Source organism: Drosophila ananassae, chromosome 2L (genome assembly GCF_017639315.1).
Source record: "Drosophila ananassae strain 14024-0371.13 chromosome 2L, ASM1763931v2, whole genome shotgun sequence".
In the NCBI taxonomy this organism is placed as follows: domain Eukaryota; kingdom Metazoa; phylum Arthropoda; class Insecta; order Diptera; family Drosophilidae; genus Drosophila; species Drosophila ananassae.
Window position 1 is genome coordinate 15,110,729 of NC_057927.1, and position 14,663 is coordinate 15,125,391.

Here is a 14,663-nt window from a genome sequence, read left to right on the forward strand (position 1 = left end):
AGACTATATCTTGGCCATTTTCCATCCGATTCTTGAGCGGAATACCTTAAACGATTTGTGGATTGATTCTCCACAATTCTGCATCAAAATCTAAGAACGAAATATTTTTTCGATTTTTTGTTAAATTTTCTGGGGGATCCCCTTCAGAGTTGTGAAAAAGGCATGGAAGGACAAAATGGCTCCCAGCGAAGACTATATCTTGGCCATTTTCCATCCGATTCTTGAGCGGAATGCCTTAAACGATTTGTGGATTGATTCTCCACAATTCTGCATCAAAATCTAAGAACGAAATATTTTTTCGATTTTTTGTTAAATTTTCTGGGGGATCCCCTTCAGAGTTGTGAAAAAGGCATGGAAGGACAAAATGGCCCCCAGCGAAGACTATATCTTGGCCATTTTCCATCCGATTCTTGAGCGGAATACCTTAAACGATTTGTGGATTGATTCTCCACAATTCTGCATCAAAATCTAAGAACGAAATATTTTTTCGATTTTTTGTTAAATTTTCTGGGGGATCCCCTTCAGAGTTGTGAAAAAGGCATGGAAGGACAAAATGGCTCCCAGCGAAGACTATATCTTGGCCATTTTCCATCCGATTCTTGAGCGGAATACCTTAAACGATTTGTGGATTGATTCTCCACAATTCTGCATCAAAATCTAAGAACGAAATATTTTTTCGATTTTTTGTTAAATTTTCTGGGGGATCCCCTTCAGAGTTGTGAAAAAGGCATGGAAGACAAAATGGCCCCCAGCGAAGACTATATCTTGGCCATTTTCCATCCGATTCTTGAGCGGAATACCTTAAACGCTTTGTGGGTTGATTCTCCACAATTCTGCATCAAAACCTAAGAACGAAATATTTTTTCGATTTTTTGTTAAATTTTCTGGGGGATCCCCTTCAGAGTTGTGAAAAAGGCATGGAAGGACAAAATGGCTCCCAGCGAAGACTATATCTTGGCCATTTTCCATCCGATTCTTGAGCGAAATACCTTAAACGCTTTGTGGATTGATTCTCCACAATTCTGCATCAAAATCTAAGAACGAAATATTTTTTCGATTTTTTGTTAGTTTTCTGGGGGATCCCCTTCAGAGATTTGAAAAACGCATGGAAGGACAAAATGGCCCCCAGCGAAGACTATATCTTGGCCATTCTCCATCCGATTCTTGAGCTGAATACCTTAAAGTTTTTGTGGATTTATTCTCCACAATTCTGCATCAAAATCTAAGAACGAAATATTTTTTCGATTTTTTGTTAAATTTTCTGGGGGATCCCCTTCAGAGTTGTGAAAAAGGCATGGAAGGACAAAATGGCCCCCAGCGAAGACTATATCTTGGCCATTTTCCATCCAATTCTTGAGCGGAATACCTTAAACGATTTGTGGATTGGTTCTCCACAATTCTGCATTAAAAATCTAAGAACGAAATATTTTTTCGATTTTTTTTAGTTTTTCTGGGGGATCCCCTTCAGAGTTGTGAAAAAGGCATGGAAGGACAAAATGGCCCCCAGCGAAGACTATATCTTGGCCATTTTCCATCCGATTCTTGAGCTGAATACCTTAAACGCTTTGTGGATTGATTCTCCATAATTCTGCATCAAAATCTGAGAACCGAAAATTTTGTAGTTTTTCGTTTAATTTTGATGACATTTTAATGATACAACTTTGTTGTTTTTTTGGATAGAAGGTTGGAAAATTTTAAAAATTTGTATGTTGAGAAATTTTTATCATATTTCAATTCGGATAAGGTTCGGCCAAATATATTCGACACTTGCAATATATATTTTATAATATTAGCTGCTACTTATCCGCATCGCTATATCAACTACGCTTCCGTCCGTTAGCTTTCCTCTTTGATTTTAATTTCAATTATCATTAAAATTCATTTGCTCCCGTCGGGCACACACACAAATCGGGCAGGATGACGCGAGTGGCGAGTTGGCGAGCCACAAATAAACATCAGCATGGCTAAAATCAAAGACCAAAAGCCTGTGCGGGCGAAAGAGACAGTCCGAAATCTCTCCAACAGCTGATGGCAGGCACTAATAGCGTACTAATCGCACTAATTGCTCTGGTCGCAATTATCGTCCTCCACCCCCCAGCCTCAGAAACAGAAGAAAAAATCGAAAAACAAATCCCCTGCCAGTCGCTAACCTCACCGACCGAGCTAAACCCACACAGCCATTTGCTAAATTGTTAACTACAGTCTAAAAAAAAAAACACGAGAGGAACTAAAGCCAGTTGGCGAGGGTCAGGAGCAAGCGGGGCGCATGAGGTGGTGCAAAATCAATTGGCAATTCCCAGGTTTCCCCACAACAGTTGTCTACTTTTAGGCGCTCACGTCCCAGAGTCCTTTCCTCTGTGTGCGTGCCTCGGAGTGTGCGAGAGTGGGCTTGGGTGTGTGTGGTTTTGAGCTGGCTAAGCTTTTGTAAAATAGTTAAAGCAAATTCTTACATGTTAGTTTTCGTTGATTCGTGATAGATATTCGACAGAAAGTTCAATCAATTGTGAAATCCTCGAAGGATTGCGAAGGGAAATGTAATTCAGATGGGAGACCAAGGCCGCATAGAATATTTTTACATAGATGCATTTTTATAGAGGAAGTTTAAAATATATATGGAAAAATGTGACTGTTCGCACACTAAATTCTTAAAAAGTTAGGCATAGACTGATTGAATAGTCTAAGGATATGCATACTTTAAAGTTTTTTTCACGTTTTTAAAGTCAGTATACCTTAGGAATAATTTTACTCTAGGATCCAACTAGAAACCCAACTAGTAATCGTATTAAACTTCTGATTGGCCATTTTTTTCTCTGGCAGTTTATAGACCATCACTAAAATCATGATTTCCCACCCATCGCCACAGAACCAATTTTAGTTTTTGCCAAAAAGCAGCCACTTGACAAGATTCATGGCCAAGCTTTTTGTGGTAGCCGTAATGGGCAGTTTAGTGAGCGACTTTTTAGTGGGTCGGTCGTAAAACCTGAAGTGAAAAACAAAAATCAAACTTACCCTCAGAGTCGCTGGTATCCGAGACGGCTGCCTCGTTGGCAATGTACTGACGACCGCTCGTTAAATTGCTCTCGACAATTGGCCGCTTATCCTCCAATTGGCGGCGAAAGGCTTTATGATCGTCCTGCAAGTGCAATATACGAATAAACGAATGAGAGTCTAGTAAAATAAATATAAAAAATGTATAGGATTCGCCGAAAATATAGTTGAAGTGGTCAAGCCCCATAAACTATTAAAAGGAATGGCATCCTCTGCAGCTCGAGGCAATAAATTCTCGTGTTTAATGCATTTAGTTGGGGAATAACAAAATGCAACAATATAAAACCCTAGACGGAGAACAGGGCCAGGGCTTTTGTAGCTGTTTGTTGTGTAGCATGTTGCCCCGAATCCTTCGTCCGTTGGCAAATAAAATCTTCAAGCCGAAATGTAAATGTTCGGCAGACCGTAACTTAGTGGCAGGCAATAGATTTATACAGTGCCCCCTGCTGATCCCTCTTTTGGACGCCTCTTTCTCCCCAGCAGGGTGAAAGTTGACTCATTTTTTTCCAGCTGCTTCGCAGCCTTCCTTTTCATTTCTTCCCTTAGTTTCCTCTTGGCGTGGGGGAGTGGATGGGGATATAAGTGGGGGCAAGTGAAATTCAAGTGCCTCATGCTGTGTTAGACAGTGTTTCCCCATTCTGAAAGTGGCCTGCTTGGTTCTCCCTTGCCGGGATTTTTCTTTCCTGGATCCTTTCTTGCCCTTCCTGGCAGGTCCCTAAGTGATTCCCCCCATATGAGTCGAGGCGGTCCGGAGAGTTTGTGTATAGGTGCACTCATGTTTTTGACATAACAAGCATCATTTAACAATTATTTAAGAATTCCTGGACCTGCAGTGGGCGTGCCTGAATTCGCAATTTGGTCAAGTAGCTCGATATGAGGTCTCACGACCACTTAGTCGAAGTTCCTACTAAATTCAGGATTTCAACGGTGCCCATAAAATACAGTAAAAGGGATCTAGGTAGAACAAATTGAAATTGATGAAGCTGATTTAAAAATTACAAAAGTATGACAGAGCTAATATTCATTTTATTGCAATTAAATGAAATACTTTATGGTCATAATACCACGCTATTATTATTATAATTATTGGCATATTGTGACTTTGCGTCAGTATCAATTATAAGCTGATAACCATGCATTGGCTACAGAAAGTGAAGGAAATTTATGAAAATTGCATATTGATTGCCTCGATTCCGAGTTTACATATCTGTATGCCCATTTCAAATGTCCATTAAGGGATCAGAAAGCTATAACAAATTGAATATATTTTAAGCATTGTCCGGTAACTATTTAATTATGGCTCGAAGTATTTGGTTAAAATATGCAACCCAGTATGCAAAATGGCAGCCGGCCAAGTCACTTTGGGCATCATTACGCCCAGGACCCGGAATCGGGTCAAGAGTCCACGCAGACCAAAACTTCCACACAATTAGTTGGCCAAGCTCACAAACAAATTGAGGTGCTGCCCCGGGGGAGCTTCAGCTCACAAAAAAGGTCAAAATTGGGTCGTTGACAAAAAAAAAAGAGCAAGAAAAACATGAAATAGGGTTGGTTCACAAGACTTACCAACTGTTTCTGCAGGCTGGCGGCATCGCCTCGAACAGGGCCGAGACCCAAAGTACTCAGTTCGGTGTCCTTGCGGATAACCCACTCGGTCAGTTCGCGGAGTGATAAAAGCAAAGCGTTCCAGTGCTCCGAATTCGACTCCAGGCGATTCCTAAAGGGCGAAAAAGGATAATGCTGTTAGAAGAAAGTCTAAAGTAAACCTAAAACACCAAAATAATTGTAAAGGTTTGGTCCTTATAACAAGAGTAAAGGTTCTCCCAGTGTATTTGAAAAAGTGCTCTAATAATATTAAATTTAATTTTCACTTTACAGCAAACCCGGGAAAGCATCTGTGCTGATTGCACCCACAAAATGTCAGCGACAATTTGTCTATTTCCTTGTGTTTCCGCTCCGCCTTCCGGCACTTTGGTTCCTCTCTCCTGGCGACCCCGCCCACAAATTTCCTCCTTAAGTGAGGTCTATTAAAGTGTCCTGTTTTGGCATTTGGCCGACGGCAGAGCCCGGCACAGACGGGCACAACTGGGACTGGTCTATGCTAAATTTCAGCTGTCGCTGTAATTGTGAAATGCCATGACATTTTATTCCCATTTTACTTGCCCGGGCTGGGCAGGAGGAGAGCACTGCGTCCTGGCATATTTTCGTTCATTGTGCCGGCCATGGTGGAAAAATAACAGACGGAAAGAATCTGAAAGTCCCCAAACCCTCGACCCGGTAATAACAATAGTCACTGCCTCATTGTCATCTCATTTTTCCCTCATCGTCGCGTTTTCTTGTGATTCGCTCCTCCTCAGCTAGCTGCTGGCTGTTGGCTGCTTCCTGCAATGTCCCTTTGTCTGTTTATCTTTGGCGAATTCCTTTGGCCGTGCTCATTTCATTCCTTTATTATGGCTGCTCTGGTTTTGCTTATAATTAAGGCTTCGCTCTCTAGCACCTCTCATCTCCGTCTGGCGTGCAAATCGCCTCAGCCGCCTCACTTTCACTTTCCCTCATGCAAATAATAAGAAGGAATAACTTGAGACGGCCCAAACTTTGGGCTTTTGCCTCAAATTTCAGGCCCTTTGTTATTTTCTCACTTCGGACGCCGTTTCTGTTTTTGACTTGGCATTCGGACAATTATTGACGTGGGCCGAACAAATTGGTTTCGAAATGGATATGGGTGAAAGTGACAGACCCAGCAATTTAGGAGATAACTTTAATAGGACAGGTATTCTATGCAATGCAATTAAAGATCTTTTCATTCCCATTTTGATGGATCACTATCATGTAGTCGTCAATCCATCAATCCAGCAGTGGTCGGGAAAAAGTCCTCGCCTTAATCATTTTTAAACTCGTCCGAATCCGAGCTTAAAGCAAAAACGAATCCGCATAAAAGATACGGGTTCATCAATCTTTCCCACACGCCGGCCACCCAAAGAGCAATCAGCGGTAAAGTGTGGAGGCAAAGCCCGGATCCGGAACACCTGTAGAGATGCCACACGCAAAAAAGTTTGCCCAGTTCAAAGAGCTGACCAAACTTTGCACATAAAATGACCCAAAGCCAAAAAGTGCCGCGGCTAATACAAACGAACAGCGAACAATGGCCAAAACCAAATAGAAGCGGACTGAAGGGGAGGGCGCTTCGACCGGAAAGCAGACGGCGCGCTTGAGAAATGGTGGCTACGGCGAAACTTTTCAAGTGCCGTCCAAAATATTTCAGAGGAATTTATAAGCCAACAAATCCGCAACGCAAACAACAAGCCAAGGCAAGCAACAAAGGAAGTGGCTCAAGTTTGGCCGCCGGAAATGTGCCAGAACACTGCTACAAAGGGGCGCGGGAGAAGTGGCCACTCTTCAGGTGTCATTCGTCATCCGTCTGTTACGTTTAATTGAAAATTGTGAGAGGCACTGGCAAGAATGGTAATTTTGTTGGATATTTATAAATTTGTGAAGTACAAGAATAGAGCATTGTTGACAGCTAGGAAGCTTAAAATTATAGACAAAGTTTGCTCTACCAATAGTATATTTCATTAAATTCATAATGCGAAAATTATATAAATAATTTGATAATATGCTAACTCTTTTAAGCCGCTGTGATATGGTAACAACTCAGCCATTATGTATAAACGAGTGAAAATTATCGTTGCCTGCCTTTTTGGGCGCAGCATCACGTATACGCCGTGTTGGCACGGTCATTGGATAATTGCCATTTATATTCATTATGAGATCTCGGCGGCTTCTCATTCAGCGTATTTCGTCGTGTCACCACCATCATCATTATTCATTTCGCCATAGCCATAGACCCCGCCATCCTACCATTCCCTGGGCCAGGAACCCTTCTGTAAACACATCCCCTGACTTTCATCATCGGCGGCATCAATATCAACAAGCGCCCAATATTTGTGTGCTCCAGCCAAGCTTTTATTTATGAAATGGGGAAATTACAAACGAAAAACAAAATAAAAACTAAAGGGAACAACCGGAGCTGGACGGATTCTGGGGCAGTGTTTGCACTCGATTTCATCAGTGACACAGTGTCCGTGGATCCTGGCGGCAGGACCTCGATTCCAGCTCGGCCCTTCAGTCGCTCCTCACACGTTTCGGTTTTAATATTGATTTTCGTTCGGCTCGCGGCTTTGTCAGCCGTAAAGTGTCGCCCCCTCTTCAGTTTTTCCACTCCAGTTTTCCATTGACTGCTCGCTTTTCCGCCGTTGTTTTTCGCATTTTCATCAGGACAAAGTTGCTTAACCCGTGGCACAAAAGGCGGGGGATTTTCTCTTGTTTTCAACTTGTTTAACACTGTCTCTGCGCCGCTCTTTTTTCCACCGGCTTTAATGTGGTTTAATTAACAGTTTCAGCAGCGTTTCAGTAGGGATAGGGCCTTCTGTCCTTAAAAAAGTAGTAGTAGGGCCTTTTAAGCCATGAATATTACAAAATTTATTCATCGCCGCTTAAATATTTTCATCTGCTAAAGCGTTGAAGGGTCTATTGCTTTTTTTGGCCAAAACCTAAAACCAACATAGATCCGGCATCATTCATCATACGCACTGTTGGCGCTTTAACAACTCCCCGGGCAATTTTCACCCCAACTCGACTTCATGCCCATTTAAACACTGAAGCCAAAAACTGCACGGAGCTACTTTAATTCTATTCAGCAGGTTTTCAAGCATCCTTCGGCCACAACCTCCGCTTCCGAATACAAACATTGCAGACCGACAACAACAAAAATGAAAAGCAGAACCATCAGAAATGCTTTTACCACCAAACCTCCTCTGCCTCCTCTCCCAGGACAAACAATTCAGCAGTAACATGAGGGGGGAATGGGAGCACACTTAAAAAAAAATAGAAAAAAAACAAGGACGGCTATAGGAAACAAGAAGTCAAAAGCACTTACCTGATTGCAATACTTTTCGATTTTAAATTATTCCAACGTTGATTCATTTCATCGAGGCGACGCTGCAGCATAACCGCATCCTCTTGTGAGGTGAGCGAACCCAAAAGTTTGCGGCCTGTTCCATCGAGACGATCGTAAACCACGCGATGGGTTTCAATTTCCGATTGTAGGTCCTGGAAGGAGCGCAAAAAAGTAATACGGCCATGAGAGTCTGCTTTTCGTTAGAGTATGAAAAAAGGCTAATAAATGGTTGGGTTTTCGTTTTGGAATTTATTCAAACAGGAGTAAAACTGTGCCCCTTCTTGGATAGTGGAAGTTTATAGTTCATTTATATGATTTTGCCTTTTTTTTAAAGTTAAAGGGAACCCAAATCCAACGGAGTGACAAGTATGAAAGCTCTCCACCTGGCCAATTATTAACCACATCCGTCCCAGCTGTTGGGCTCTGCCCAACCCCATTTTAGCTGTCATATATTCTGTGTTTCTCTCCAATTTCCCCCAAAGCCCCTTTTGAGCTTGTCGCATGTCAGGAGCTTGTTTTTCGTTTCACGACCAAAAAAGGCTTAGAATGTTAGCCGCTTTGGTTGCTCGTTTTTGTTGTGGTTCTGGTTTTGTGTTTTTTTAGCGAAACATATATTTTTTTGTGGTCAGCTAAGCTGTGTACTCGGGCCTTTAATGTTGTATTTTTCCTTTCGCTCATTTGTTTACTTATCTAAAGTGTTTATTCAATTAGATTGAATTTAATTAAGTCAATCAATCAATCACTCACGAAATATACCAAATAAAGCAATTAAAACTGGAATTAGGGAGCAGCACATAGCGCATAAAATAATTGAAATGCTATCCTGGAATCCCTTCATCTCTGCCATTTTTGTTTTGCCATTTTTCCCCCTATTTTGCGAGTGTGTGTGTGAGTGTCGCTGCATGTGGGAGCATGTGTGTGAGTGTGTGTTTGCTAATTAAACCTTCATTAGGAGGGTCGTAGCCTTTGTTGCAAGTAAACAAAAACAAGAGAATAAAATGGAAGAAATCCCAGCCAGTGAAAGGACGTAAAATTCCTAGCTGGCTAGATGGCTGGCTGGATGGCTGGATGACTGGTGGGCGAGATGAAGCTCCAATTAATTTGGCTTATGCATGTCACACTCTCCCACACAGGCTCACGCACACGCAACGCACACCACCACACTGCCACGCATGCACGCACACACACAAACAAGCGGATTCAATTAATGCGCAAAAATTGTTTATACGTCAATAGAGCGGAAATGGGGCAAACGAAAACAGGAAAAAGTGGCACGGAAGAAAGGGGCACCGCTACGCAAAATACGAGCCATTTTAATGAGCTCCGTGCGGACGGTATTGCGGGGCAGGGGCAAGGAATGGATGGAGGAGAGGGCCGTTTAAGGCTCGCGACACATGCACCAAAGCCGATTAAATCAATTAAAATGAGAAAATGCCGCCAGGAATGGGGAAAAGCGACAGCAAAGCGCCAGTTTGCAGCACGAGTGGGCGCATTCTCTGGTCATTATCGCAATGCCCCACATGCCACATGCCACTGCCTCCACCGGCTTGGGGCTACCTCGAACTAATGCCGCTAATTTGTGCGACGAGAGACCGCAATTTCTCGCATGGAAGAAGAGCTCATTCAGTTTTGCTTACCTCTTTATATTTCACATCTGTGTGTTGATAAAAGAGGAGAGTTTCGTTTTTTTTTCAAGCTTATTCCAGAGGCAAAAAAAACATATACTTAATTAAAGCCAAGCGCTTATCCTTTGCCAAAGGACAGTGTGAATTGTGAAGGCAAATCAAAAGCCCTTTTAATTAGAAATAGGGTATCATAAACTTGTTTAATACTCCACCTTTTAGGTTTATTAATGGCGAGCAGAAACGTGGCCACTTTCGGGACTTGTGGGGGGAACTGAGAGTGGCCGCGACCATTAGCCCGGTCCAAAGGCTTCCTCGCTGCGGACCAACAACAAATGCAACCATCAGCCGCTCTTTATGCCACAAGCTATAAATATCGTACATGGGCTCGCGTGTGTGAGTGTGCCTTTCCGACGCGCTTTTGTTGGCTCATTTTTCACATTTCCGCTGCTTGTCCTTGCCAAGTCACGACATGGTCCAAACTAATACATCCACAAGAGCTTACGTGCCGGCACCAAATACATACACACACGAATATACTACACATGTATTGTAGAGAATGGCATCTGTGAGAGAAGGACTGCATTTTGCAGTTTTAAGCGCCAATTAAGTAAATGCCATGCTCCGCTTGGCCCGACCAAAGCTGCCAGTTGAGGAGACTCAGATAGCCGGTTAAAAATGTCCTGAGGGCGTGGCCAGCCCGCTCTTCCTGCGGGCGCTCTGAATCGGCGCTCTAACTGGCCTTTCTGCACATAATTACGCTGCCAAATGGGCATTAATTTAAAGAGGCAATCATGAAACTTTAAAGAGCCAGCCATTTCCGTTCTATTTAATAAAAATCGAAATATTCTTCAATGCTCTGCCTGCCTGCGGTAATTCATTTGATTGAGCCACTCGAGACACTTCCCGAAATAATGTGCCCCATATAAATTCATAAGGAAATTATGCGCATCATCCGCCCACACACACACACACACAGACACCCAAGGCGCACAGCACACAGTGCGTATGATAAATATGCGGCAGAAGACGAAAGCCCCGCAAGATGTCTGCATGAATTTGAAATCAAATTTTTCGAAATAAAGCAAAAATACCTACGGGTGTTATTTGCCTTTTTTCTTATGCCGCCGAGATGGCCGTGTTTTGATTGTTCCTCCTGAACGGAGGAGCGATGGGGCAATGTAAATAAAATGAAAATGCGTTTATAAGACGCCTCATAAATATATTAGGGGCCCATAATAAACACATCACCAAGTGATGTCTGCTCGGCAGTGACGAATGTTCGGTATGGCCATGCCAGACCAGGCCGACCCGGGCCAGGACCTTCACCACCGCCGGGGGAAAACCTGTCAAGTGCTCCTCGCAAGGGGCGTTCAAGCATTACTGACAGCCATAAGCAGCTCCCTCTCCCTTTCCCTGTCACATTTCTGTTTTCCCTCCAACATTTCCCCAATCCTCAATCCCCAATCCCCATTGAAAACAAAAATGACAACAAATTTAAACAGGAAAGGTCCTTATCCAGCTGCTGCTGCTGCTGTTGAAAGTGGCAGTGGAGCGTTTTACATATTTTAGTCAGCTTTCTGTTAACATCCGTGTAAATCCTTTATGACCAAACTCAGAGCCCTCGGCCTCTCCAGGCTGGTGATATGGGGGAGTGTATACTGCACGGGGAGATGGAATTCGATTTGGTTGTATCAGGTTGTTTGGCAGCTCCCCACGTTGCTTATTTATTCGATTATGTTTATTTCTTGTTATATCATCATGAGCGATGTGTCAGAGCAAATGTTCCATAAACATTTATTTTCTCTTTCTTTTTGGGCATTATGGGGAGCTCTAAAAACGGGGATAGGGAAAGGAATTTCATTTCCAGGTCAAATAGAAAACAGAATAGACCCAGGAATGTTAAAAGCATAAGACAAATATGATACTTTGGAATTTAAAGTTCCAGTTCAAGTTATGCAAAGTTTGGTTTGGAATGAATGGAAAACTATTGGTGTTTGAATACACAAACATTGCAGTTGGCTTACAGAAACTTACAATGTTGAACGTACGAGTAACTATCTCAGCTTTGCAAATCTTTAGAAATTATTTAATAATAATATTAAATAGTTTAGCTAAATAAATTTCTGAATTTGTTATGGTTAGCACTCGTAAATAAATAAGCAAAAAGGATGTATTTTCGGCAATTCCTAGCCCCTAAGCTTCTGTGATGGTCGAGTTGAACAAACTGAGACTGGAGCCATCAAATGCAGACTGAAAAATCTGCCATCAGAAATTCATAAAGCCAAAGGCGAGGGGCGGAACTGCAGCACTGTAAGTGGCTGGGAATATGAGCTTCAATTTATCCGCATGCAATATTAACTTGGCTGCACTTGGCTTTGACTTATCTGCAGAGTTTACGCTGCACTGAGCAAATAGACAGGACTCAGGACTCAGGACGCAGGAGGCAGGACTCAGGACTCGGCAGCCCCCAGAGCAGACACATGACTGTGTATAATCAGGTAACAAACCTGGTTAGAAAGCGGTTGAAGGTGCATCCTGGCCGAAAGGAATTCAAGTCGCAATCAATGTGGCGGCGGTCGGATGAGGTTGGCAAATGCCAGCACCCCCTCTTTAAGCTGCTGACAGCAAATGCCAAGCCGGGAAAAAGAAGGAAACCCGAATAAACCGAAACCGAAGTTAAATGTCCCGGGCTTCCATGGCTATCTCTAGCAGACCAAGCTCCTGTGGTTTTCGGTGCTCTGGCGGATGCTCTGTTGACCATATTATTAGACACCCACATATGCAGGGTGGTCTTTCGGGTATCCATCCCCGTCCTCTTAAAAAATCCCTCCGCTTCTTCCGCTCCTCTGTGTCAGCTTTAATTCACTTCTGGACACAGAAAGGCAAATATCGTCGACTGTTTCCCAGCAACCCCTCTCATTTTTTATCCTTCGCACACATTCTGCTTATAATCCTTTTTTGTCTGCTCCCGGACTCTGAAGGCGGCTCAAGTTTACGGCTTGGGGTTTTTTCAGATCCTTTTTTTTTTTGCCTCCCAGCTCCGGTTTATTTCCCTTTCCACCGCATACACTTTTTTTTTGGTGACCTGTGCTACCTTTATTGTTTCTCTTGCCCCATGCTGTAGCTTTTTATGTCGGGCTTTGAATTTTGTATTCAAAGCATCTTTTTCAGCTCGTTATGTGCCTTGGGACCTTCTCCCAGCTTCTTTGGCGGCATTTCTTCTTATCCAGAAAAGAAGTCTCGCAATGCGCCGTCTTGAATCAACTGAGAATTTCATAAAAAATGCCAAACTCTATAATTGAATAAATTCTAATAAACTCAATCATAGCCAGCGCAGGGAAGATCTATTCTTTAATAGAATTTCTTCCATCATTAATTGGAAAAAAATATTTGGAATTCCCGTGGAGGTGTCAGGTGAAAATCTTTCTGTACAATTGTCCTGCCGCCCTGAGATCGGATCCTTTTATGGACTCCTTTGTCATTGTTTTTTATTGTTGGCCGACTCGTCTCGGTTGCTTTCTTCATTTGGTTTCTATTTCCATCTCGGCCGCAGTCTCAGTGCGTGTCAGGCTGTTAAGCTGCCATAACAATTGCCTTTCTACCAGTTCTGTCACCTCACCAGCCTCACCTGCCCCCCACAGACGTATATTGTAACTCCTGTTACACAACGAAACAAAAACCTTTTGCCATTATTTCGTGAGCTTTGCACGTACACTCGGTCACCTTTTGGCCTGTCGGGCCTGTTGGGGGCGGGGCATTGTCGTACCGCAGCCTCCAACGCCCCTCCGCGCCCTCGCCCGCTCCCTTTAGCCGCCGTTGGTGGCTATTAACCCAAATCCCCCGAGTGGCAGTTGTTATGTGTGTGCCTCGGTGACTTTAGCGGAAAGTTCAACGTTCAGTCATAAATAAAAAATAAAAATTCATTCGCCTCTTTGCTGTTCTTTTTTTTTTTGAATGCATATTAATCATACGCCGCGTTCGCCGCCCTGCATTTCAATTGGCCAAAGTTGACGGTTTCCTCGCGGCTGTTTTTTCATCTTATTTGCACATATTTCACTCGCATTAATTAATTTAAAATAGTTACTGCAAAAGCCACTGCAATTTATGCCGGCCATCCATTAAATGCCCCGAAGCAATACTGCAGACGACATATTTTTAATTGTGAATCGAATGGAACGTAAAACATATTTTAATTAAGAAATAGTGGGCGGGAATAAAAAATGATGCCACAGTTGCACTTGGCTAACATACAAAGCATAAAAATGGGCAAATTTCAAGGGAAATAAGTTACAAATTTCACAATCAATAACAGCCTATTAATTATTTTGTTTGGAATTTAACAAGCCACTCAATAAACTCAGTACGATATTGGCCAGATGTTCTTCTGAATTGACAAACTCCGCTTGGCAAACTGGGACTTGCAGTTCTCCGCCTCCTTCGCGACTGCCAGAAACTGCAGTTTTGGCAAACAATGCAAATTCTCAGCGATTTAGATGTGCAAATATGTAAATTTCAGTTTTATATAGAGAGAGAAGAGCTGGGAGGGGCGGCCGCCAACCGGCGCAGGCACAGTGTTTGCCAACGAAATTTGTTCGCCACGTTAACGAATATTTAGCAGGGCTAACAAAGGACCCGGCTTCGTTGGCCCAGCCCATTGGCCAAGTTGGCAACGCTGAGCTGCCGCAACTGCATACGTGGCAGAGTCAACGGAGCCGGAGAGGCGGAACTGCACATCCTTTGAGCCAACTCAAATGACATTTGCATTGAGCATTTCAAGTGTCTAAAGTGTCTAAATTTCAGGCGTTCTGTTCTGCCTTCGTTTTTTGTTGCCGGCAAACGAGCACCAAAAAAACACGTTCATTAAAATTCATAAAGAAAAGCAAAGTAAATGCGGAGCAGCTCGAACGACTCGCAAAAATAAAAACAAGTACAAGGAATTCTGGCGTGGAGAGCCAAAGAAAACGAGCAAAATAAATTGAAATAATATTTACGTAAATAAAATTTCTGTGGTGGCGTTATAATTGCGCAACTGT

General features: G+C 42.9%; 1 protein-coding gene across 25 annotated transcripts in view; it reads right to left on the reverse strand.

Annotated features, from left to right (window-relative positions):
* The window catches only part of LOC6499350 (dystrophin), a 126,033-nt gene that overhangs the window by 33,809 nt on the left and 77,561 nt on the right, over positions 1-14,663 (reverse strand). For all 25 annotated transcript variants that reach the window (XM_014910529.3, XM_014910533.2, XM_014910532.3 and 22 more), the window contains 3 exons: positions 7,985-8,157; positions 4,615-4,765; positions 3,010-3,133 (listed from right to left, as the gene is read on the reverse strand). In XM_014910529.3, coding sequence (XP_014766015.1) covers positions 3,010-3,133; positions 4,615-4,765; positions 7,985-8,157 — 448 coding nt within the window. The remainder of the gene's footprint in view (positions 1-3,009; positions 3,134-4,614; positions 4,766-7,984; positions 8,158-14,663) is intronic.